This window comes from Mastigoproctus giganteus, chromosome 2 (genome assembly GCF_048544385.1).
Source record: "Mastigoproctus giganteus isolate SK-2022 chromosome 2, ASM4854438v1, whole genome shotgun sequence".
NCBI classification, from domain to species: Eukaryota; Metazoa; Arthropoda; class Arachnida; order Uropygi; family Thelyphonidae; genus Mastigoproctus; species Mastigoproctus giganteus.
Window position 1 is genome coordinate 19,990,025 of NC_143576.1, and position 27,075 is coordinate 20,017,099.

The 27,075-nt window shown below is 36.2% G+C and overlaps 1 protein-coding gene across 1 annotated transcript in view; it reads right to left on the minus strand.

The window, feature by feature from the left end:
- Positions 1-484: 484 nt before the first annotated feature.
- LOC150089197 (tyrosine-protein phosphatase 10D-like) overlaps positions 485-27,075 on the minus strand; it is a 315,903-nt gene continuing 289,312 nt past the window's right edge. The window contains exons 25-26 of the mRNA XM_090389780.1: positions 9,525-9,627; positions 485-560 (exon numbers count right to left, since the gene is read on the minus strand). Of these exons, the coding sequence (XP_090245906.1) occupies positions 529-560; positions 9,525-9,627 (135 nt within the window). The 3' untranslated portion in view covers positions 485-528. The remainder of the gene's footprint in view (positions 561-9,524; positions 9,628-27,075) is intronic.

The window sequence follows — 27,075 nt, forward strand, 5'->3', positions numbered from 1 at the left end:
AAATATTCTAGGCAGACAGTAGTCAGTGAAAAAAAAAATTTTTTTTTTTTTTTACATGTACTGAGTCAACAAGATAAATATTTCCACGCAAAACAGAACTGTGACAGCAAAGCTTCATTGTTATGCCTGCGTATCTAGACTTGTACAGCTTACATTCAAAAACAGTAGGAACATCTATGATTTAAGTTATTTGATCTTGTCTAAAAGCATTGAGATAAGAGGTAGTAAGAAATGAGTAAAACATCAAGTGTAATCATTTACCCCCGATATGTTTCGAGCTTAAATATTTATCATGCATACATAAATAGATATATATATATATATATATATATATATATATATTATATATATATATATATATAAATAATCATTAATAAGAAACAGTTACATAAAAAATTTATACAAAATATATATTTAGTAGCTAGGAGTTGTATAATTATGTTACATCTGTCTTCCTCTATACAAGACCAGAACTGAATTTTCTTCTGCACACTTATTTCTTGGGATAATGACGTTGAACAAGGCATTTCACATTCCTGATTCTGCAATACCTTCATCATCTGGAAAAATTCAACAACAAATTAGTTGCTAGTTTTTGTCAGTAATTACTTGAAATATTAGGATCCAAGTAAAGGTACATTTATCAATAAATGAACTTGGATATCAAGAGGAATTTCAAAAAGTTTTTCTGAAAAGCTATGTTGTCAGGACACATTTAGTTCACAATGGCAAAGTGCCATATCTGCTTCTGTTTGATTTTTATATATCTTAAAAAAAGAATTGAAAAGGTAGTTCTATGCATTTGCTTGATAAAGTAAAATACAAAAGACAGTAAATTATTAGAGTAAAACAAAAAAAAAGAAAGAAAGAAAGAATACTATTATACTGCAGCGTATTATTAATAGAACAATCAGAATTATACTTGGTAAGCTATGATGTTGCTGAGTACCAAGATACCTTAACAATCAAATTAAAATAAAATCATAAAAATAAATAACTTAAAATCATAAAAATAAATAACTTAAAATCATAAAAAGAAATAACTAAAGTGATACTCACCCCCAGTGCAAATATGACTCTTGCCCAAGAAGCCACATCCTCACACCCACCAAAGTAGGGGCACCTCATCCACAATAAATAAAAGAAAATAAAATCAGGACACAAGAACCACTTCTTCAGGAAATATAAACAGTGGTGAGCTATAGTGGGCTCTGAGAGCCCATTGTTATTTTGTTTGAAAATTTGTGAGCCCATTGTTGAGACGATCATTTATTTTAAAAATGAAATGCTGGATGCAATTATTGAGTATCCAGAGCAGAAAGTACGGTGGGGCGAGCGGGGCCCCATTCCTAGCATTTTAATGGTGCAATCGATCAGATCAGTTATGTATTTTAAAATTGTTTAATTTTTGATTTAATTACAATCGGACCTCTGTTTAACCAACTTCTTTATACCGAATTTTTTAAAATTCTTCTTGGTAATTACATTTAAAATACAGTAGTTTCCGCTGAACAAAAATAATTTCCATGTAACGAATGGATTAGGAGAGACAACTTTGTATGCATTGTTCTCACTTTTGGCCTTTAGGTAATTAGAAAGTGTGAATTAAGGGTGAAAGGGATTACCATTCCACAATGTTAGTGGCGTCCGTAAAACCTGTGCAGCCACATTCCGAGAAGTCACACTAGTCAATATGCTTTCCATAGCCAGTCAGAGGATTAAGAAGATTCCTGACATGGATAATAGCCTCTAGTCAACCTGTGTTGCAGTTCCCCTTTACTCCGACAAACAGGTGTATGTTTTTCGGAGAAGTGAGTGATCCTCAAGTTTCAGTAAATTTCTCTGTCTATGTTTACATAATCACAGTAGTTGAATATCTGAGTGATTCTGATATTTTGCACAGTATTCAAAGAACTAGTGACAGTAGCAACGTAGTGGGGGAGGGGACTGAGGCAACTAAGATATTATATAAACTTTACAAAGATGAAATGTTGGCAGATTTTGAAATTTTGTTGAGGCTTTCGCTATGTAGAAAATGTTCTAAAATATAATGGCATAGGGGCAATAATAAAAAAAAAAAAAAAAACTGTATCCATTATATCACTAATCTCCAAAAAACCAGCGCGAATTAAAGATAATTGCTAAAGAACTTGATGTGGAAACTACAAAGATCGGTCGTGTGTTTGAGCTACAAAGAGCAGCTTGTAGCTTGCGGATGATAATTGCGGGTTAAGGGAATTATCCTGCATTGTGCAACCATTTTGAAGCAGAAGTTAAATATTCGGGATTGTTAAATCGACTTTTAAATCTGAAATTTCTTAACCATTTAGCACTAATGATCGACATCCTGCAGGAGCTCTCTCTCTTACATTTCAGAAGCTTTACAGATTCACTATGGTAAAAGCAGATAAATTAATTATTTGAACTATCAATGCTATCACTAATTTGAAAAACTCTGAAGGAAATTATGAAGCTAAAATTGAGAGCATGTTGAAGTGGAAAGAATTTGAAGGAATCAAAATCAAAAGTAAGAACAGTAAAATTACCCTGTGACAAGTTATTAAATGCATTGTTTTATCCTTAAAGGATATTAATGAAACAGGTTGATTTTAAATTAAATAAAGAAAATAATGATACCATTGAAAGAAATTTTAAACATATGCTACTGGAAATCATGGAATATGAAAAAAACTTTTGTCTCGGTGGCAAGACTGTGAAAACCGAATAAGAAATTTGTTTTCTGATAATATATGAAATAAAAATTAATGATTTTAGAGATTTTGTCGAAGACATCATCATTATCAGCCATTTTCAATCCACTGCAGAATGAAGTGGATTGAAAATGCCTCTCCAGCAACTTTCCAGTTCCTTCTGTTTTGAGCACTGGCCATCCATTTACTACCCAAAAACTCATGAATTTCATCTATCCATTTCTGCCTTTGTCTTCCAGGTTATCTTCTAGCTCCTCTTGGGTACCATTCTGTTATTTTCTTAGTCCATCTGTCATCATGTCTTCGAGCTATGTGTCCTGCCCAAGACCATTTTAGTTCTTTAGTTTTGATAAGAATGTCCTTTACTTGAGTTTGCTGCCTAATCCATGTGTTTCTCTTCTTATCTAACAGTCTGATCCCCAATAAAATTCATTCCATTCTTCACTGTGTAGTTCTCCGCTTCTCTTCCATTCTTTTGGTGAGTGCCCAAGTTTCACTTCCATAAGTCATGGCGGGTAGTATACATTGGTTCATTATTTTACGTCTCAGACAAACTGGGATATTGCTCTTCAGTATGTGACTATATTTCCTGAATGCTATCCATCCAAAATTTATTCTTCTCTTGACTTCCAGCCATTTATCATTATTACAGCTAATAACTTGTTCCAGATAAGTATATGACTCCACCGTTTCAATTACTGCTCAATCAATCATTATGTCTCTTTCTGTAGCATACTTGTTCATCATTACTTTTTTTTTGTTAATATTCATCTTTAGTACAAAATCCTTACTAACTGTGTATAACTGCTTAAGATTTTCGTCTAATTCTTTGGGATCGTGGCTTATGACCACAATGTCATCTGTCTGCAAATCGTACATGGTTTAGGTATTCTCCGTTCACACTGACTCCTTTCTGCGACCAGTTTAATCTTCTGAAAGCTTCCTCAAGGGCAGCAGTAAACAGATTCGGAGATATTGTGTCTCCTTGTCGAACTCCTTCCTCGATTTTAAATTTCGTACTGTCTTTGTCTAGTCTAATACAGGAGGTAGCACTCTCATATATTTTCTTCAAAATCATAATATATGGGGTATCTATGCCTTGTCTTTCCAGTGCCCGAAACATTGCCTTATGCCGTATGGAGTCAAATACCTTTTCATAATCCACAAATGCCAGGCATAATGGTGTTTTAAATTCATTGCTTTCTCCACTAGTTGTGATATTACGTGAAGGTGATCCATAGTTGAGAATCCTGTCCTAAAGCCAGCTTGCTCTTTCGGTTGATTCTCATCAAGTATTCTTTCTAATCTGTTAGTAATGACCCTTGTGAACAACTTGTAGATGTGGGGTAACAAGCTAATTGGTCTATAATTTCCAATTTATCTCCTTTTTTATGCAGCAAAACTATGATTGCATTATTCCACTGCTTAGGCACCACACCTTTTCTAATGCACTTTGTGAAGAGCCTTGCCAGTTTTTGTGTTATGTCTCTTCCTCCCAATTTTAACAACTCAACAGTAACTTCATCTTCCCCCGGGGCTTTCTGATTCTTCATTTTCTTCAATGCATGTTCTACCTCATCAGGAGGAATATCGGGTATGTCGTATGTGTTGCTGCTTTGCAATCCATCTTCCCCACTGCTAGCATCATTCCCTCGCTCCTTGTATAATTCTCTATAGTAGTCTTCTGCTATTTGAATTATTCCTTCTCTGCTGTTTATAAGTATACCATCGCTATTCTTCAGTTTCAGTATCATTTGTCTTTCTGTATTACTGCTCATGGCTGCTGATTTAAATCCTTTGTTTTCCCTTAATGCTTGTTCTACTTTTCTTGTGTTAAATCTTCTTATATCCTCTCTGAGTCTCTTTCTAATGGCTTTGCATAACTCAGTATACTCAATTTTTTCCTTGTCAGTATTTATATCTTGCTCTTCATTTTTCGCCTTTGGTTCATCATAACAAGTTTCTTGACTAATTTTTTCTTCTTTGGATTTCTTTTTCCCTATAGGTTTCTTGGGCTTTATCACTTTCAGAAAGTTGTAATATTCATCGTCGATATCTTGGTCCTGAGCAGTCTGCAGAAGCTCAAACTTGTTCTTAAGTTTCAGTACATACTGCTTTTTCTCCTCTTCTGTTATCTCAAAGACCTTTGTATTATTTACTCTAGTCAGTTTTTTCCTTTCCTTTCCTACATCTATATCAAGTGTACATCTTACCATTCTGTGATCACTTCCAACATTTACCTTATTCAGGACGGTAACATCATTCACAATATATCTTCTGTTAGTGAGGATGAAGTCGATTTCATAGTTGTTAATCCATTTGGACTCTTCCATGTCCACTTTCTGTTCACCCTTTTTGTGAAAAAAAGTGTTCATTACTGACAGTCCTTGAGATTCTGCAAATTCCACAAGTCTTTCACCTCTTATTTCTTTCACCAATTCCAAAATTTCCTATAGTTCCTCTTTCTGTGCTGTTTTGCCTTTTTCCAACCTTAGCATTGAAGTCCCCCATAATAATAGTGGGGTGGGTTTTCTGCTCATCTAGAAGACTCTCAATTTTGGTGTACATTTCTTCAACCTCTTCATCATCATGGCTCGATGTTGGTGCATAAATCATTATAATCTTTAGCTTGTACATCTTAGAAATCTTGAGTATTAGTCTTGACACCCTTGGTGATGTACTTTTGAATTCCAAAATGTTGTTTTTAAAATCTTTATGGACCAGAAACCCAACTCCACCTTCACTCCTTTCACTGTTTCCATTGGTGTACAGCAGATTTTCCACTTGATAAGTGATTCATTTCTTCTTCTTGTTTCAGCCAAACCGATGATATTCCAATTCACATTTTCTAATTCCTTTTCCAGCTCTAATATCCTGTCTTCACCGATGAGTGATCTTACGTTATAACAGGCCAAGTTCATTTTCCGTGCATGGCAGCCTGGTCGTACCCAGAGATTCTTAGCACCCTCTGCTCCCACTCTGATCCTCTCGCTGCCGTAAGAGGGAGAGTGAAAGCTGCTGGGAACTGAGGGCCATTTGTTTTGTCGTGCTGTCATATGCTGGATGGTTTGGTCTTTTCCTCTTCACGCTGACCAGGCGTCTTGAAGAGAACCACTCTACACGTTCGTTGCCACCTAAGTGACGTAACAGGGCTTACCATCGAGAAGATGTGCATGAGTGGATTTTAGGGAGGCAGGCCAACCTGTATCCACATTTGGAGTGGATACAGGTATCGGCAATGCGATGGAAAGTACTTAGCAACTTAAGTGTTAGTAGCCTAGTACCTTAGCCTATACATTTTGGTTTTTGTATGTTTAAAAAAAATATATTTTATTGTTTATATTTCAAAAAAAAAAAAAAAAACTTGCAAATTGTGATATTTTCATTATATTATTTGTTAGAAATTTGTATAACAAGTCGTTGTACAACTTTAAAAGAATAAAAAAAAGGAAATATTATCATTTATACGGTATGTAAGGGTAAATTATTTAGTCATATTTGGTTAAATTTAATGACATATTTTCATCATGTTTTGACATTTTTAAGGTCATAAAAATTCGAACCCTAGTAATAAGTAAATAGGAATGAAGAGAAGATTTCAGTGAAGGGCTGTGGAAATATCATTTCACCATAAAACTGTAACGTAGAAATAAATATTTTTTATTTTTTTAAAAACCCACAGAATTCCAGTTATCGGTATTATCGCAAATGCAATAAGATCGAGCTTACTACCCATTTATAATAACAGAAAAGCCCAATAAACTGGAAAGTGCAAATCGTTTTTATTGTTTTATGGTAGTGACCTCCAGAAACGTGCTTTAGAAAAATATCACAAAGGCGTTCAAAACTGATTCTTATAACAGAACATATGATAATGATGAGAGTGTAGTGCAATTTCCATTATAAAAATAACCTTTTAGAGAGATAAATATCTTAGTTATATAGCGAAAATTTTAACTTCCAAAGTCTTGGAACAAATTACAAAAAAAAAAAAAAAAACCCCACAATGTGTTGTTGGGTTCACATTGCAACATTTTCACTATACAGTAATACCCCGACTTACGCGAACTCGGAGTTACGCGTTCTTGATTTTTTCGTTTGGCAACGCTGCCGCCCACTATCTTCAAGGTCGTTTTTCATATGTTATCGATATACGGTGCGACGGCGGAGAATGAGAGCGAAAGATGAACAAAATTCAACTTTGCTGCTTTTATGTTTTTTTATATCAGTAAAGGGGAAACACATTTCACCATAATAACGTAAAAACCAACACAATTCCTGCAATTAGATCGAGTTTACTACCAGTTTATAACAGATTTCACTAGCAGAAACACAACTGGATTTTTATTGTTTTATGGTAGTAACCCCCAGAAATGTGAGGTGTTAATAGTGTATCTCTGCCTTTATGGTGTTGTTTATTCAGTTGCTACATGCACGCAGCTTTGTTTATGCGTATCAAGCGTGCCTCCTCGTTTTGTAATTGTGCTTTATTCCCTAAAAATGAGTAAAATACTTAATTAAAAGGTGTGAAAAGGAAGCGTCCTGGTGAAGACACTGCAGATTCAGAGAGAAAAAGAAAAGCAATTATCGATAAACAGAGGCGGACTGGGTCAAAAATTCTTACCCGGGAAAATTTATAGTGGCCTCATACTATGGTTTATGGCCAAAATCACACCGGCCCACCGGGGTTTCCCCGGTAAGGCTTATGGCCAGTCCGCCTCTGTCGATAGAGAAAAAATATGAAATTGGTGAAATGAAAGACCATGTGATATTGCACGTGCTACAGGCCTAAATGAAGCAACGGCGAAAAGCACACGACAATTGCAAACTTGACAGGGTGAAAATTGAAAAGGGCTCAAAAATTTTAGAAAACATAGACTCCAACAAAGAACGCGTTATAGCTACAAAGCAAGGAATAAAAAAATTATTAGCTTGCTACGAAGAAATTCTGCTTGAAAAAAAAAGAAGGCGCTGTGTCGTCAGACGAATTTGTTAGATTTTATGAAGCCATCGATATCGAAATAACTTTTTTACGTAAGTCATTTGTTTTTTTAATACATATTTTGTATTAATATGTATAAAGAACTGCAATTTTATTAATATTTTTCTTCCAAACTAGTGTTTTTGTTAGTCCTTGGTCCCAATTAAGCAAAATTTATATGTATTTATATGCAAAGTTGTACCCCGACTTACGCGAATTCGACTTAAGCGATTTTCGTCGGACCCACCTATCGCGTAACTTCGGGGTATTACTGTACCTCCATTTATTCCTACAGGATGTAAAATACGTTTCCACGATTTTTTTAAGTTTGCATTAGCCGCAAAAACTTACGTAGAGTCGAATTTATGGAAGTCGGGTATTATGTATGTCGGGAAATGCCTGTATTTAAAATCTGAATGTTCTTATCGAAGAGTTCAATAATAATACCATACTATTTAAATTTAAATTTAATATAATAAAAAATACCACACTACAAATATATCTAATGCAGTAATAACACTGTGGACTGGTTATGCTATGAAGTTTAAGTTATTTATTGTATATATATTTAAAACTCAAATTTTCTTATCGATACACCAGTTATGCAGCAATAATACTACTATGCTACAAAGTTTTCATTATATGTATGAGGCTTTGATTTGATATGATATGTAATATTGATATATAAGTTAATTATAATAGATAACAAATAAAATTATCCAACTAACACCAACCTAAGTGATTTGAACTTTAGACTTACCTATTTACCATAAGTAAAAAATATGAATTTCCCCACTTACACTCTACTACACTGGCGGCAAGACTCCAATGATGCAAAGGTTCTACGTATATTAAATAGTAACCTACAAAATCTCTAGCTAAATTAAAAAATAACATAACAAGCATGACTAAGGCTATAAATCTACTTGCAGAGCATAATTTAATATGACAATTAGGTCAATAAAATGGCAAAAATTCTTCAAAAACTTATCTGTTTCTTGGAGCTGAAAATTTTTTGTGTATCACGTGGATACTCCGTACCTGAATGCTTTGGTCATGATATACTATATTTGTCTAAGATATACAGGAATTTTGCCAGTGGGGACAAGGAGATGATTATTCTTTTGTATAAGGGCATGGTTAGGCTAAATCTTGAGCATTGTATACAATCTGGAAGCCTCATTTTAGGAAAAATGTTGATCTGTTGGAATGGTGGAAAGAAGAATGAGATTAGTGAGGCAAACAAAAGGGTGCTCTTATCAAAAAGGCTTCGGTTCTGCAAATAACTGAGACTGGGACAAAGCACTTGTGAGGCAATCTGCCTGAGGTGTTGAATGTTTTGAATGGATTGAGAGCTGAATGCTGATAGCATTCTTCCTCTTGCTCAGATTACATACATGAGGGAGCATAAATTCAAATTGAGGAAGGATGGTTGCAAGACAGAAGTTCACAAATTTTACCTTCAGCCTGTGGTAGTTGATTGTCAGAACAAACACATTTCATGGGATGGACAGGTAATATGGGAAGTCGTTGGGTTTTTTTTTGACTGATGCTCTCTATAAGCTTGGTTTTCTGCATCATCTGCCACTACTACTACTAATACTTAGAAATGTATCAAGTAGAATAAAATGAAATTTCATTTTTCGATTAGAGAAAAACCTTGATGTTATGGAACAAAATGTGTGTTATCCTTGAAATCAGCATCGTAGAATTTTGATATATATTGGAATATAAACAATGCTTTTTTTTTTTTTTTTTTTACAGACTATTTTGATAAGTGCAATTTTAATTTTTATGTAAAAATAAACTGATATATTTTAAGAAATACTAACCTTCATAACCTTGATTATCAAAGTTAATTAGTCGTGGATCTAATATGTCTTCAGTTCCATTAAGTACACACAGAACACACTGATGGATACAAATATATTGTTGCTGTCAGAGAAAATAAGGGCAAAAATATTAAATCATTATATTTCAGTTATAAATTAATATATCAGTTAATACCAAAAGAAAAGTAAACAAAAATTTGATTGGGACCAGTTGAAAAAGAAAAGTAAACGAAAAGTTGATCGGGACCAGTTGAAACAACATCAGTTAGTTGCTTTAAATATTTCTTATTTCATTACTTTTCCTCTGGCAATGCAACAGAGACATTTCACCATAAAATATTTTGAAATGTTCCACTGGAAAGAATAAGAAAAGCTGTGTGATGAGTATACTCATCATATGCACCAAGAATGTTAAAAAGTCATGTTGAGAACACCTGTCATGGCCAGTAACAGGTTAACAGGTTAAAAAAATGTTATTTTTACAGAATATGTTTTACAGAAACAAATAATAGGCTTATTTGTTGCAACTGAAGATGAATTCATACTGTTTGTGGTTTTTGAAATTAATTGTGGAACACACTATTCTTTACAATAAGAATCATTGCTTAATTCTGAACTACACAATTATGAAGAAAATTCTTTACTTTGCCAAGCACGTAAACTACACCACAAACAACTTGAAGTAACAACATCAAAATCTAGCAGTGATAAGTTGCAGTACTGGCGACCTTTTAGCATCGGCATGCCAAATGACCGGCAATTTAAAAAAATAAAATAAATAAAAATTGCATAGGAACACTTATTATATTGGCATAAATGTCACATGATATAAGTTATGAAATTATTTCATTTGGTCACAGAACGTTGATAACTATAACAGTTTTCAAAGAAAAAAAATGAAAACAAGCTTTAAAAGATAATAACAAATAAACTAGTACCTGCTGCAGAACACTAATAGGAAACATAAAAGTAATAAAATCAATTTTTTTTATTGTCAATTTATTATTTAAAATTAACTTACATGAATTCAAATTTTTTCATAATAAATAATATAATCTAAATATATTTCTTGACGAAATGTCAAAGAATACGAAAAAGGCTGTTTAAGCATGGGTAATGCATCTCCATCATTTCTACTACCCGGGTAGTATGCATGCATCGTTTTATTATATCTCATATTGTGAATATGAGATATAATTTGCACATCTCCAATTGCACATCTGTCAAAAATTCAAAGTAGTGTAATACCTAGGCAACTCGTTGCCTAGGTATTACACTACTTTGAATAAGTAACGCTTCTCTGTAGAGAAGGCTACTGTTACTTATTCTCAGATGAGCACCGCCACCCAGACAGCACCGTTTTGAAGCTGGTTGGCTACATCATCGGTGGATGGGCAGGTACCCTGTTGCAATAGTGACAACCCGGTTATGAAGTATAACTCCACAATATGAGAGATGCTTGATGGTGTGCATGGTTTAATCTAAATATATTTCTTGATGAAATGTCAAAGAGTATGAAAAAGGCTGTTTAAGCATGAGTAATGCATCTCCATCATTTCTACTACCCAGGTAGTATGCATGCATTGTTTTATTGTATCTCATATTGTGAATACCTTCACAATGAGTTGCCTCGGTATTAACAGTAGTTGTCTCTACCAGAGAAGCGTTACTTATTCGAAGTAGTGCAATACCTAGGCAACAGTGAAGGCATTCATAATATGAGATATAATTAAATATTAAATATCTTTATTGCAGGCAGTGATTGGTTACATGATTGGTTACCTGATGCAATAATACCCACAACAGCGACAATGCTAGGGGTTTAACATTAAATAACTTATACAGGAAAAATTACTTAAAACATATATTAGGACATAAAACGTATAATTACATATTTTACATATAAAATTAATATTAACATGTGAATGAAGACACATGAAAAGCGATGAAAAGAGGATGGCAGTCACTCGGCTGAAGACGAAGATTTGTCCTCTATGAACCTTTTATAGTCCACATCCATCTCCTTGTTGTGGAGCATCTCCATGGGCAGGAATCTATCCCCTATTCTGAGCCTCCACGCCACAGACTGCAGAGAGGGGAGGACTCTTAAGGGTTTTGGGGGGATTCTCCAATTGCACATCTGCCAAAAATTTGGCGTATTGACTTCACCCATTATCATTTTAATTGACACAAGCAAGCGGAGGGCAAATATCCGTTTGGAGACTTTTCTGTAATTTAGAAGTTGGGTGATATCTGAAGTATGTATGAGTGGTGGCAGTTTATGCTTGAAGAGGATCCACCGAAGAAGCCAGTACTCATCAGATGCAATGGTTTTTAGCGTGGTTTTCGTTGCCGACGCCCAGATTTCTGACCCGTAGGTGATGGCTGGCTGCAGAAACTGGTATATGTATTGGAGTGTGTACTCAAGCTCTGTGACATGAAGGAGGTGTTGTTTGGCAAGCCATCTTGCTCTGCAGACCTTGTTGTGAATGTCTGCAACATGGTGTTTGAAACTGAGTTTAGGGTCGAATATAACGCCGAGATTTTTGTGCTTGGTGACTGGGGTGATGGGGGTTCTGTGGATTTCCATGTTTAGTTGCATTGGGTTTGATTTGAGGGAAAATACCATTTGTGCAGATTTTTTTTTGGATTTAAAACAATGCGTGCATACTACCTGGGTAGTAGAAATGATGGAGATGCATTACCCATACTTAAACAGCCTTTTTTTTTTTTTTTTTTTTTTTTTTTGTCCAAGAAAACATGAAAAGTAAGCAAAAAAATAAAAATAAATAAAAATAAAAACAGAAAATAAGCAGGAAAAAAATAAAAATAAGTATCAATTACGATATACAAGGTGTGGCAATAATATTCTCAGACCATTGCCACAGCCATTGCAGTCATGTTTGCTGACTTTGAAAAGAAATGAACATGGTATGCTGTAGTTCAAACTTCCTCCAACAGATGATGGCACAGAGACTGTCCAGTAGGCTGACAGGTTGAAAGTAACAACCAGTTTCATTAGCAGCATTAACATTCCATGTCATAGTTTTGCAATGGAGCAACAAACAAATATCAAATTTTACTTTAAACTGGGAAAATCTGCAACAAAAACAAATGAAATGTTAAAAATTGTTTATGGAGATGGAATATTAAGTTATATTAGTGTGTTTGAATGGCATAAGCGGTTCAAAGATGGATGTAAGGATGTTCATGATGATCCGAGAAGTTAGCATCCATCAACCTCTTGAAATAAGGCCAGAGTTGCAAAAGTTCAGGAAGTTATGGCAAGAGATTGTTGTCTGACCCTTGGAATGATGGCTGATGAGTTGGACATGAATAAGGAGGTGATTCTTCAAATTCTACATGAAGATTTAGGAAAAAGGCAGGTCTGTGCAAAATTTGTGCAGCATAGCCTCATTAATAAGCAGAAGCAACGAAAGTGTCATTATGCAATGACTTCACCCAGACTTGTCACGTCAATCCTAATTTTTTGGACTGCACTGTCACCGATTATATGTTTGTTATTTGGTTTTTAGGAGCATTAGCAACTAAGGCCATATTGCTCCGGGGATATGCAGTGGTCATTCCCTGACCTTTCCGCATCCTCCGTATTTGGTGGTGATGGGCTTGAACCCCTGTCTAATCAAGAAGCGTGTGCTACGCACTGCTGCTCCTGCCCGCCTGGCTATGGAGGCACCTGCAGTGTCACTGGAGATGAGTGTTGAATGTTTCAGTACGACCCAGAGACAATGTGTCACAGCAAGTAGTGAACTTCAAAATCATCACCAATGCTCAAAAAAGTTTCATTTACAGAAGTCCAGGATAAAGATGATGATGCTGATCACGTTTTTGACAAATGGCATAATTCAAAAGGAATTTTGACTCTTTCCCCTGAAGGGGAAAGAGTCAATTCTGTGTTCTATGCACAAGGGCCTCAAAGACTACTGAAGCACATTTCCCAGATGAGGCTACAATTTCAAGAGAAAGGCAGCTGTTCTTGTTGCATGAAAATGCCCTCACCCATTGTACACTTGTTGTGAAGACACTTCTGATGAAACATGGCAATTTACAGGTCACCCATCCATCATACTCTCCCAAGGTGAAAACTGCCCTCAAAGGAGAGATTTCAGGATGTTGAGGACATAAAGAAAATTATAAAAGCTGAACCAAACAATCTCTTTGGACACCTTTACTGACGCTTTTCAGAAACTTTTAGAATCAGGTGGTGATTATTTTGAATAAAAAAAAAACATTTTTGAGCTCCTTCACTTTGCGTTCTCTTTATTGCAACAGTCCAGGAACTTGATTGTCATTCCTTATAAGTGCAAGACTTGGGTGAGCAGTAATTTTTGTTAAAAAAGTTTTATATGATATCTGATCATTATATGTTCATTTGATAATTCTAAAAATGGGCTATTTTTATAACTAAGAGAATACCTTTAAAACAAATGGCATATGTTTCATTATTTTTATTTATTGGAATATTTCATGCAAGTTTTAAATGAATAAAAATAAATTTTAAGTTAAGACCATTTCCTTTAAAAAAAATTATTATACAAAAAACTTTTATAAGTATGGATGTTCCAAACTACACTACTGCTTTACTTTGAACTTATTTAGCTTACCTGTAATTACCAATTTAGGCTTTTCATCATTATTTCATTCTTTTTATTTACTGATAATCTCTATAAAATAAGTTAACCAATTTTATATTAAAAATGTGGGTAATATCATGAATTTTAAAATCAATCTAATGGGATTTCTGATGTCGACTATCCCCAATTAGATTATGGATCTCTGCTTTGAAACTAATGATGAAATGTATAACATAGGATGCAAGTGCTCATTACTAAACTGGAAACAATATTTATTTTCTCAATAGCTCGTAAGTGAGAATGCTTGCTTACATATGCAGGTGTTGTAAAATGTCGTAATTTGTTCTAAGAATGCCTTGATGGTGGTAACTTTGAAATAGGTAGCCTGTCAAAAGATTTCGGTGTATTTCCCTTGGTAAAAGCATCTTTAAAATACAGTGCAACCTTGACATAATGAGTGTCAGGAAACTTTAATAACCACATTATAAGGGAAGTGCATTATAGCCAAAACAATTTTACCATTTTTTCCCAGTTTCCTTTAACGTAAATACACTTTACTTAGTAAATAAATATTTTATTTACTAATGTTTTATGAGTATACAGACTAAAAGACTAAGTACTTTTTTTTTTTTTTTTTTATGAAAACCCCAAACACGAAAGGTATCAAAACCTATAGTACATAGTACCGTGCATGGGTTGAAGGATAAGTATGGGGGGAGGGGGATGCCGGAAACTTTGCTCTAAAGACTAAACATGGGTTTCACCACTTCAAGCCTCCAATAAGCAAAGTGGTGGTATTTCACCGGTTGATGAAAGTCATCTACCACCTGGGACTGCAGGTTATATCATTCCCTTAACATTCTACTAATACACAATCTGTTATGGACTTACATTTTACATATCCATCCTGAAATAGTCATGTAATTTAGTTTGCAGGAACTGATGACAGCATTTTTTCAGTACATAATTCTTAATAGTGGTCAGATGCAATAAACAAAGATGTTCATAATCACTCTGACATTCTAACCACACCATCACCTCATTAATGTTTTCAAACACTTTATTAATTTCTGGTGCTCTTTCCTTACACAAGTCATCCACATTATCTTCTGAGTCGCTCCCTATGTCACTGGTCTTCTGTTTGTCATTTGTCTTCCCACTGTTCACAGAAGCTGTGATTTCTTCCTTGCTCAGGTAATGTGCAACTGGAGCATTTGCATGCACCTTAATCCAAGCAGCCAGGTCATTTGCTCCAAGCAGTCATTTTCCTTCTTGTTCTGAAAATGTCACTAATTCAAGGTTATTATTAGCAATGGCATATGATATAAGAAAGCAAGCTTATACAGCATCAGTCAAAAAAAAAAAAAAAAAAACTTCCCATTTCATCTATCCAGTCACTCCAAAAGTCTGTCCAGTTCTTCCTCGAATCTACTTAAGCTATCAAACTCCACACATCAGATGCAAGTTTGTTCCAGCAATCACCCGTTCGCTAAATCCATCTGAGACGTCTGTAGTGATCCTTACAAATGGAAAAGATTTTCCCTTTACAGTTATGTCTTTAATTAAATTCCACATTACACTGTGATCGCTGCCACCCAGTGGTTCTTTTACTTGCAGATTTTTATTGCATGAAGAATCACTGCTATAACGAGATCAAGAGTACTGTTCCCTCTTACATGTTGCCATAGAAAACAGTCATCCAAGAAATCCACAGAAGTCTTGCTAATGAGTGAGTGACCAACCCACAAGTTTTAGTCAACATTTGGAAAGCTAAAAAAAAACTGCCCATTAAGAGACATTCTGATTTGCTGCCCCACTACATTTCCTTGTATAACTGTTTGGTATACTCATCACAGTCATTAGGCCTATAACACACTCCAACTCTCAATTTTGTTTCCTCAGTGCTTATATAACACCAAACTGACTCAACGTTGCACTCATCACTAGAGTGACCGACTCTTGATCAGCCAATTTCGGGATATCGACCTTAAAAAATCGGGACACAACCAAACCAAAAAAAAAAAAAAAAAAAAACGGGATTTTTTCATTGGTACATCAGATTACAAAATACCTTGTAACATTAACGTATGTACATGTTCCTTCTTGATTATTATACATATATAGGTATATCTTGACATTAATTTTTAAAACAGGTAGGTAAATAAAATGTTTATTCATTATCAGGTCAACATCAAACAATCAACAGAACATAGCCTTCTATTATTTTTTAATATAAATAATTATTTATATTAAATTATTTATATTTAGTTTTAGAAGAATGATTATTATTATTTTAGACAGATAAAATTCTTAAAATAAAATCAAAGAACAATCATCAAAGGAACATAGAAGTAATCACTTCTTTAATCAAATAGCAACTATAAAACTCGATATTGTTCGTATAGCACATGATCAAGACAATTGGAGGCCACAACAGCTCCTCGGGGAACTATGTGACTGGAAGAAGGACTATAAAAATAAGTATGTGAAATATTTCGAAGCTTGAAATTATATATTTTTTTTGTGACTTCGCACATTTAAACATATCTTTATTCTTCAGGACATATCGGTGGAATTCTTCATAAGTAAATGGATAATTTATCTTAACTTGTAGTTCTGCCTTTACATTTTCTATAACTAATTTATTTCTGTTATCGCTCCAGGCATTATTCATTCACACCAAAAGTTTGTCCAGTTCTTCCTTGAATCTACTTAAGCCATCAAACCCCACACATCAGATGGAAGTTTGTTCTTGTTCCAGCAATCAACACGTGGTGAAAACATACGCTCTGCTGAAGCATTTGAAGCTGGAATTGAAGCTACAAATTGGAATACTTTGAGAAAGTTTTTTAAACCCTTGTTCTGGCTAAAAAAGCTTGTGCCATTTTTTATACGATCATTTTGTTTGGTTTTCAGAGTTTTCTTTTTCTGAAATCATAATATTCAAGACCTCTTTTACTTGACAGTATTCTTCGTAAAGTTCGTCAATGGCTATCACACAATCAAGAGATAACTTAGTCAATGCTTCACGAAGTTCGTCAAAACTAAACATCTTTTTTAGTGAAAAAAATCTGCATATTAGACAAAATGCAAATCTTCAGAAAAATCGAAACATTCTTCAATATACTTCAAAATATTTTTGTATCACATTATTAAATGACTTTTAATAGAAGTTTGCTTGGATATTGGAATGGTTTTAAAATATTTGAAGCTATAAAACCAATAAATTTGTTGGCAATCCTTTGTATCAGTTTGGTCTTTAAATTAGAAAGTGTCTCAAATATATTAGAACTTAGAAGTCTTCCTTTTCTAGTAACATTACAGCTTTATGAAACACTTTCAAAACATTGTGAAAGAAGGCTAGATAACATTCAGTTTTTTCAATTTCTCAAAAATATTTCAGCAAAGCGGTTGGACAGTTTTCTCCGAGTGACAAAGGAAATTTTGAAAGCTGGAAGTCCCTTTAAAAGTTTTTCGATTGCTGAATGCAAAGAAAGCCAATGTGTAGCAACATGTCTAAGTATATTTTGATATTGTATATTAGCTTCTTCAAAACAAGATTTCAACTTTTCCAACTTTTTTTTTTTTTTATGAAAACCCCAAACACGAAAGATATTAGAACCTATAGTACTTAGTACCGTGTTTGGGTTGGAGGTTGAGAAGATATTTGTTGACATTAGACTTGAACTTCTGTAGACTGTAATTTTCAGGAAAGACATATGAAGGAAGTTTGTTCCAGAAAACGGCAGTTGAATGAATAAACGAGGAAGATGAAAAGTTGGTTCTGTAAGTTTGAAGTTGGACAGTAAATGGATGTTGGCAGCACGTGTTCGGAATGTTTTGAAAGAGAGAGACAGTGGGAATTATAGAAGCCAATTCAGAAGAACAGTGCCCATGGAAGTATCTGTAGAAAAGGCATGCAGCAGAAATAGAACATCTATGAGACAGAGAGTGGAGAGACTCTCTTAGAGATCATTAATTAATTTAACTGCCCTCTTCTGAATGGAATCTAGAAGCCTGAGAGAGACTTTGGGGGCACCGCCCCAGATGTGGGAACAATATTCCATGGTAGGACGGATTGGGGATTTGTACAGAGTGAACAGCTGTTTGGAAGAAAGGTAATGCCGAGAGCAAAAGAGAAAACCAAGTTTTTTAGATGCAGAGGAAGCAATATTTGTAATGTGCTTGTGTCAAGAGAGATTAGAAGTCAGGGTAATCCCCAAAAGAGATATATCAACTTGCCTAGTAATCGGAGTGTCACCAAAGATAAGCATAGGAGGAGAAGACTCCTTTTTGCGAGATATAAGACAAGACTGAGTTTTAGAAGGACTGATATCAACTAAGTTTTCTTTGCCCCACGGGAGAATTACCTGGAGATTGGCATTTAAGGAATTGGTAGCGACATACCCGATATTCTTCCTGATGAGGTAGAACATGCATTGAAGAAAACGAAGAATCGGAAAGCCCCGGGGGAAGATGAAGTTACTGTAGAGTTGTTAAAATTGGGAGGAAGAGATATAACACAAAAAATGGCAAGGCTCTTCACAAAGTGCATTAGAAAAGGTGTGACGTCTAAGCAGTGGAATAATGCAATCATAGTTTTGCTGCATAAGAAAGGAGACAAATCAGAAATTGTAAATTATAGACCAATTAGCTTGTTATCCCTACAAGTTGTTCACAAGGATCATTACTAACAGATTAGAAAGAATACTTGATGAGAATCAACCGAAAGAGCAAGCTGGCTTTAGGACAGGATTCTCAACTATGGATCACCTTCACGTAATATCACAGCTAATGGAGAAAGAAAATGAATATAAAACACCATTATGCCTGGCATTTGTGGATTATGAAAAGGCATTTGACTCCATACGGCAATGTTTCGGGCACTGGAAAGACAAGGCATAGATATCCCATATATTATGATTTTGAAGAAAATATATGAGAGTGCTACCCCCCTATATTAGACTAGACAAAGACAGTAGCAAATTTAAAATCGAGAGAGGAGTTCGACAAGGAGACACAATATCTCCGAAGCTGTTTACTGCTGCCCTTGAGGAAGCTTTCAGAAGATTAGACTGGTCGCAGAAAGGAGTCAATGGAGAGTACCTAAACCATTTACGATTTGCAGATGACATTGTGGTCATAAGCCACGATCCCAAAGAATTAGAGGAAAATCTTAATCAGTTATGCACAGTTAGTAAGGATTTTGGACTAAAGATGAATATGGCTAAAACAAAAGTAATGATGAACAAGTATGCCACAAAAAAGGATATAATGATTGAAGGAGCAGTAATTGAAAATGTGGAGTCATATACTTATCTGGGACAAGTTATTAGCTGTAATAATGATAAATGGCTGGAAGTCAAGAGAAGATAAATTTTGGATGGATAGCATTCAGGAAATATAGTCACATACTGAAGAGCAACATCCCAGTTTGTCTGAAACGTAAAATAATGAATCAATGTATACTCCCCACCATGACTTATGGAAGTGAAACTTGAGCACTCACCAAAAGAATGGAAGAGAAGCTGAGAACTACACAGCGAAGAATGGAACGAATTATACTGGAAATCAGACTGTTAGATAAGAAGAGAAACACATGGATTAGGCAGCAAACTCAAGTAAAGGACATTCTTATCAAAACTAAAGACCTAAAATGGTCTTTGGCAGGACACATAGCTCAAAGACATGATGACAGATGGACTAAGAAAATAACAGAATGGTACCGAAGAGGAGCTAGAAGAAAACCTGGAAGACAAAGGCAGAGATGGATAGATGAAATTCATAAGTTTTTGGGTAGTAAATGGATGGCCAGTGCTCAAAACAGAAGTAACTGGAAAGTTGCTGGAGAGGCTTTCATCCTGCAGTGGATTGAAAATGGCTGATGATGATGATGATGATGATGATTCGAGAAGTTGAAGCTGATTGAGCAGGACAAGGTTTCCCAAACTGGAAAGTGGAATGCAATATACAAGAGGAAAAGAGTGAGGAAAAGAACTGAACCTTGGGGAACACTAGCATTAGTGGAGAAGTTAGAAGGTAGAGAGCCATCTACCATCACCCTCAGTGAACGATCAGAGAAAAAACTGGATAGCCAATTACAAAAAACAGTTGGCAAACCATAAGAAGGAAGTTTGTTTAGAAGACCTTTATGCCAAACACAATTGAAAGCTTTTGAGATGTCAAGGGCAACTGCTTGTGTTTCATATTTTCCACTGAATTTGTCCATAAATGGGTAACATAAGCCAGAATATCACCAGTGGATCGGCACTGGCAGAATCCATACTGGCAATTGTTAAACAGTCGGCAAAAAACAAAAAAACGGAAGGTTTCTAGGTAGTTTAAGAGTTGGTGGTTGATTGATTTTTCCATTACTTTAGAAAGGGTAGAAGTAATTGCAATGGGACAATAATTGGATGGGAGTGATTTGTCACTCTTTTTAGAAACTGGCTGGATATGAACAAATTTCCAAGCAGAAGGAAAAACACCTTTGGAATAAGAAAGTGAAAAAAGGTGGCAAAAAACAAGAGTAAGTTCAGGAGCACAGGTTTTGAAAACAAGTGGAGAAATACCATCATGACCTAGAGCTTTCTTAACATCAAGATTCATCAAAATCCTTCTGACATCCTCATGAGGGGAAAACCACAGGAGGCATTAAATGGAGTGTGTTGGAAATGGTGGGAGGTGATTATTGATACATGAGATGGAAGAAAAATGGGATGCTAGTAGGTCAGCTTTATCGTGGCCGAAGTGAAAACAGAATCATCTGGTTCTGACAGAATGCTCGGCAACCATTAGGACAAAAAGCAAGTTTTCTACTCTTAGCCTGTTCAAAATCTAGTTTGGACTGATTAATAACTGCTTTACAATTGTTGCGAGCTTTGGTGTAGGCAGAAAATGAAACTGAAGAACTGAAAACAAGCCAATTACGATATGCAACATTCTTCTCTTGAAGAGCCTTGGCACATTTATTGGAAAACCAAGGTTTAGGATTCCATTCCTACAAGAATAATTTCACTGACATGGTTTAAGCAAACACTGACATCAGAAGTTTTGAAACAGTAATCTGACCAAGGAAAAGAATCTTGCAGGTCATCCCATTTTGCATTCTTGTAAGGCCAAACAACACGAATAGCCATGACATAAAGGCTCCATTGGAGAAGAGACAATCACCAAGTTGTGATCTGAGGTGCCTAAAGGACCATTCACTTCGACGGTGTACTTAGAAGGGTTGTTTGTGAGAAAAATATCAAGCATGTTGGCTGTATGGTTAGGGTTGTCCGGTATTCTTGTAGGTAAATGAACAATCTGTGCAAGGTCATTAGTAATTGCAAAAGCCTCAGCATCTCAACCAGCTGGGTCGGTGTGACTAGAAAACGGAATCCAGCTGGAGTTGTGAACATTAAAATCACCAAGGAAAATTACCTCACTGTTAGGAAAGTTGGACTGGAGAAAGTCAAGTTGCAAAGAGAGGAAGTCGAAGAACTCCAAGTGATTAGTGGAGTTGGGAGAATGGTAGAGACAACAGATGAATTTGACATAATGAGAGAGAGAGAGAGAGAGAGAGAGAGAGAGAGAGAGAGAGAGAGAGAGAGAGATTTTAAGCCAGAGAAGATTGAAAAGAGAAGATTCAAAATTACAAAGTTTCTGACAGGGAATATCGGAACTGACATATACACAAGTACCACCTTTGAGGCGAAAGGAATCATACAGCGAATAATTTGGGCAAATGAGATGAGCAATAGTTGAATCAACGGATAACTGAAATTCTGTCAGATAAAGTACATGGGGTTTGGCAGACTGCAAGTGGAAATGAAGTAGGAAGTGTTTGGGAGGTTTACATCTTTTCACAGATAAGGTTACTCTATTAGTTTGACAATTCATGGTGTATTCAATAGTAAGAAAAAGTGGGGGAGGGGGACATGCTGTATGAAGTAATGATATTTTTGTATATGGCTTGCACATAGTAAGAATACACCCAGCTCCTGAAAAAGGCCTCTGAGGTTGGGAAAATTCATATTTTAGAATTAAATCAGCTCACACACCAACCATAAGAATAAGTATTTACTGTAACTAAAATATTTACATATTAAAATAAAATAACTATTTACAAAAACTGCTATTATATTAAATTAAATTATATACATGTAAAAACATTAAAACTGTGATAAAATCCTTAAGATAAAATACACTAAAATAAACCGGATTAAAAGCGATAAAAACAATAAAAGTCTCTGGAACTTTCGGAAGCATCGGCTTCCTTCCTCAGCAGTAACAAAACTTCCTGCAGCACGTCCATATAAAACAGGATTGGTTAAAGGCAGAGAAGATTTCCAGGGAGACCTTTTGGTCCTTACATGCTACTGGATGTCAACTCCCGAGGTTTTATGGACTTCCAAAAACTCATAAGACAGAAGTCCCACTCAGACCTATTGTATCATTTATAGGAAGCCCCACATATGCTTTGTCAGGGTATTTGGCTAAATTGATTTCGCCTATAGTGGGCCAGTCCAACTATGTCATAAAAGACAGTAAAGAATTTGTGAATTTTGTGAAAGATTTGATTATAAATGAAAACGAGAGCATGATTTCTTTTGATGTGGTGTCACTATTCACATGCATTCCAATTAAACATGGAATATATTGTGTTAGAAAATCTTTGAGTAATGATGTCTCTTTGAGTAATAGATCGCTTTTAAATGTAGAGGATATTTGTTCGGGTGTGGAACTTTGTCTGGCCAGCACCACTATGGTGTACCAAGGTGTTATGTACAAACAGGTTCACGGTACAGCCATGGGATCTCCTATTAGCGCCATCGTGGCCAATCTGGCCATGGAGGAATTAGAGGACAGGGTTTTTAGTGGATGTCAGTTTCCCATAAAGAAATGGAAAAGGTATGTTGATGATACCTTTACCGTGGTCCAGAAGGGGAGAGAGGATGATGCACTCCATTGGCTTAATAGCTTCTCCCAATTTATACAATTTACCTCAGAGGTGGAAACAGGAGGTACCCTTCCTTTCTTGGATGTACTGGTCTCTAGGGTAGGCCCTAGGCTCAAAACTTCTGTGTTTAAAAAACCTATGTGCAGAGGCCAGTACACCCATTATAGTTCAGCACAAGCTAGGCAGCATAAGAATAGTGTAGTGAAAGCTCTACTAGATAGAGCAGGGTCACACTGCACCACCCCTGAGGGCAAAGAATGTGAAATTAGATGAGTCACAGCAGACCTTAGAAAATGCGGATACCCCCAGAGGATCATAGACAGATTTAGTAGAGGAATAGAGTCTAACCGTCAGGAACCGTTTGTTCCTGTGGCTACCGCATACATTCCTCACGATCCGGGCGTTACTGAGCATCTCGCTAGAGTTCTGCGGGGTTATAAAACACGCTGTGTACAGCTTCCCGGGCGGAGGTTGCACACAGTGTTGTCTCAGGTAAAAGACCCAATAGCAAAGGGCCTGAGTAGTGGAGTAGTATACAGGATAAAATGCCCGGATTGTGGGGAATGTTATGTGGGCGAGACAAAACGACGGCTCAAGGATCATCTGGGGGAGCATGCAAATGCTATAAAAACCGCTGATTACAATAAGTCTGCTGTGGCCGAACATTTTTTGGGAGAAGCAGCATCAAATTTCCCCAGAGGATGCTGTTATCGTGGATCGAGCGCATGGGTTCTGGAACCGTAAATGGCTCGAGAGCCTACGAATCTGTTCATCCGACCACAATATTATGAATAGGGACAGAGGTATGTGTATGCATCCTCTGTTTGAAACTATCATCCTAAGTACGGATGAATTGTTCTGCTTAACACGTTCCCGAGCTATTTCCACTTCCAGTTCAGACCATGCGCCGACTGCACCACGTGTATAGGCACCGTGAGCCTGTTATATATGGACGTGCTGCAAGAAGTTTTGTTACTGCTGAGGAAGGAAACCGATGCTTCCGAAAGCTCCAGAGACTTTTATTGTTTTTATCGCTTTTAATCTGGTTTATTTTAGTGTATTTTATCTTAAGGATTTTATCACAGTTTTAATGTTTTTACATGTATATAATTTAATTTAATATAATAGCAGTTTTTGTAAATAGTTATTTTATTTTAATATGTAAATATTTTAGTTACAGTAAATACTTATTCTTATGGTTGGTGTGTGAGCTGATTTAATTCTAAAATACACCCAGCTCCTTGACATAAAGTGGCCTCAACAATCACCAATATAGATTCCGTCAGTGTCGATCCACTGGTGATATTCTTGCTTATGTTACCCATTTATGGACTAATTCAATGGAAAGGTTTGGTGAAACACAAGTAGTTGCTCTTGACATCTCAAAGGCTTTTGATCGTGTTTGGCATAAAGGTCTTCTAAACAAGCTTCCATCTTATGGTTTGCCAATTGTTTTTAGTAATTGGTTATTCAGTTTTCTCTCTGATCGCTCACTGAAGGTGATGGCAGATGGCTCTCTGTCTTCTAACTTCTCCACTAATGCCGGTGTCCCCCAAGGTTCAGTTCTTTCCCCCACTCTTTTCCTTCTGTATATCAATGACCTTCCATTGACTGGAAATCCTATCCATAGTTTTGCCGATGATAGCACATTGCATTCCACTTTCCATTTTGAGAAACCTTGTCCTGCTCAATCAGCTTCAACTTCTCGAAAATCTGCTACCAATTCCTTAAATGCCGATCTTCAGGTAATTCTCCAGTGGGGCAAAGATAACTTAGTCGATTTCAACCCTTCTAAAACTCAATCTTGTCTTGTATCTCGCAAAAAGATTCTTCTGCTCCTATGCTCATATTTAGTGACACTCCGATTTCAGGGCAAAATGATATATCTCTTTTTGGGATTACCCTGACTTCTAATCTCTCTTGGCACAAGCACATTACAAATATTGCTTCCTCTACAACTAAAAGACTTGGTTTTCTCTTTCGCTCTTGGCGTTACTTTTCTTCCAAACAGCTGCTCACTCTGTATAAATTGCAAATCTGCCCTGCCATGGAATATTGTTCCCACAACTGGGGTGGTGCCCCCAAAACCTCTCTCAGGCTTCTTGATTCCATTCAATAGAGAACAGTTAGGTTAATTAATGATTCATCTCTAACAGAGTCTCTCCGCTCGCTTTCTCATAGATGTACTGTTTCTGCTGCATGCCTCTTCTACAGATACTTCCATGGGCACTGTTCTTCTGAATTGGCTTCTATAATTCCCGCTCTCTCTTTCAAAACAGTCCGAACACGTGCCGCCACCAGCCAACATCCATTTACTGTCCAACTTCAAACTCACAGAACCAACTTTTCATCTTCCTCATTTATTCATTCAACTGCCATTTTCTGGAACAATCTTCCTTCATACGTATTTCCTGAAAATTACAATCTACAGAAGTTCAAGTGCAATGTCAACAAATATCTTCTTTCGTCTTCTCAACCTCCAACCCAAGCACAGTACTAAGTACTATAGGTTCTAATACCTCTCGTGTTTGGGGTTCACAAAAAAAAAAAAAAACCTCCCAATATTCAAATTCAGCATCACTTGTCTGCGTGTATTTACAACGCTTCTAGCATTAGTGTACGTGCAGGTATGCATGCATGCATGCACATGCTCTTACTCTTAGTTACCCTAACACAGCCCATGTATTCCTTTGTTTCATGATGACCCACAGCAGGACCTGAAATCCCAGACACCTTGCTTTCCAGCTTGCTGCATGTACCAATAGTAGCAATGAAAAAATCACTTTCATCTCTGCCTGTGGCTCTAGTTAAACTATTAGTCTGTGTATCGGAAAACTGCTGAAGCCAGCAGTTTTCTGACTCATTTTCACCTATCACTGTGCCAATAGCATCAGAAAATACCAGTGTCCCTTTCTATTCAAGTGTATCCCATCCCTGCAAAAACAGTTTCGTCTGTTAACAAGCACAGACCACGCAGAAAAATTCTACCCCATGAGCCTTGCACATTCTCTTTTGGGCTGAACTGATTGACAAGGCTCTCATCATATACTCCCTCCTATCGTGTCTGGGCAGAACTGCAGATACTTTGAAATTCAACCCTAACTCACGGCTTTTTTTCAACATTGACCTGTACTTGTTAAGTAATTCTACTGGTCTCCTACTCTTAATATCATTAGGGCCAACGTGTACAACAATATCACCTTTTGTGCCCTTGAAAGATGATATCTGCTCTACAATGTCATCAACCTTTGCTCCTAGCAGACATACCCTGATCCTGTTCCACCTATCCTTTTTGCATAATATGTTTCCTATTTCCCTGAAAACTACTAGTTCCTGTGATACCAGCACATTCTGCCTTGGCGGTTGCCGCTGTGTTGCATGATGTTCATGTGCAAGCTCTGGCATTGATGTGGGCAGCTAAGAGCTTGATGGGTCCCTCAATTTAAATCCTTCGAGTTCACCCCCCCCCCCCCCCCCCGTCCTTCAATCTTTCATATAGGCCCATAACAATGCTGAGTTGGCACCTGATTTCCTCACAATCTTTACATTGTGCAAACACAAAGACTTTCAATATCATGTCCCTTAGCAATATCATGTCCCATTCCTAAATGCTCCACAAACATCAAAAAAGCAGTACATTTCAAAAGGCTGTGAATCAGAGGACAACCGTCCCCCCCCCAGTTCTCTCTTGAGCCACAGCACTCCTATTAGCTTATAATATAATAAAGAAAACATAAAAAGGAGTGTTCAATAAAGGCAGCCTAATTATCTATTAGGCTGCTTTACTGAACACTGATTTTACACTGAAGTTTCACATAACTTCAGTGTAAAATCATATGTGGGCTCTTAAGGCCACCTAAAATGTCTATATGATACAACGTGCAGTGAGAAGTAACTGCTGTCTCACAGAGCTCAAATGAATAAAACTACACAACGACAAGCAGATCTCAAGGCTGTTAGCATATTAAATAAAATATTGTTTTCAAGAAGTCACAAGAAAGTTAGTATTAAG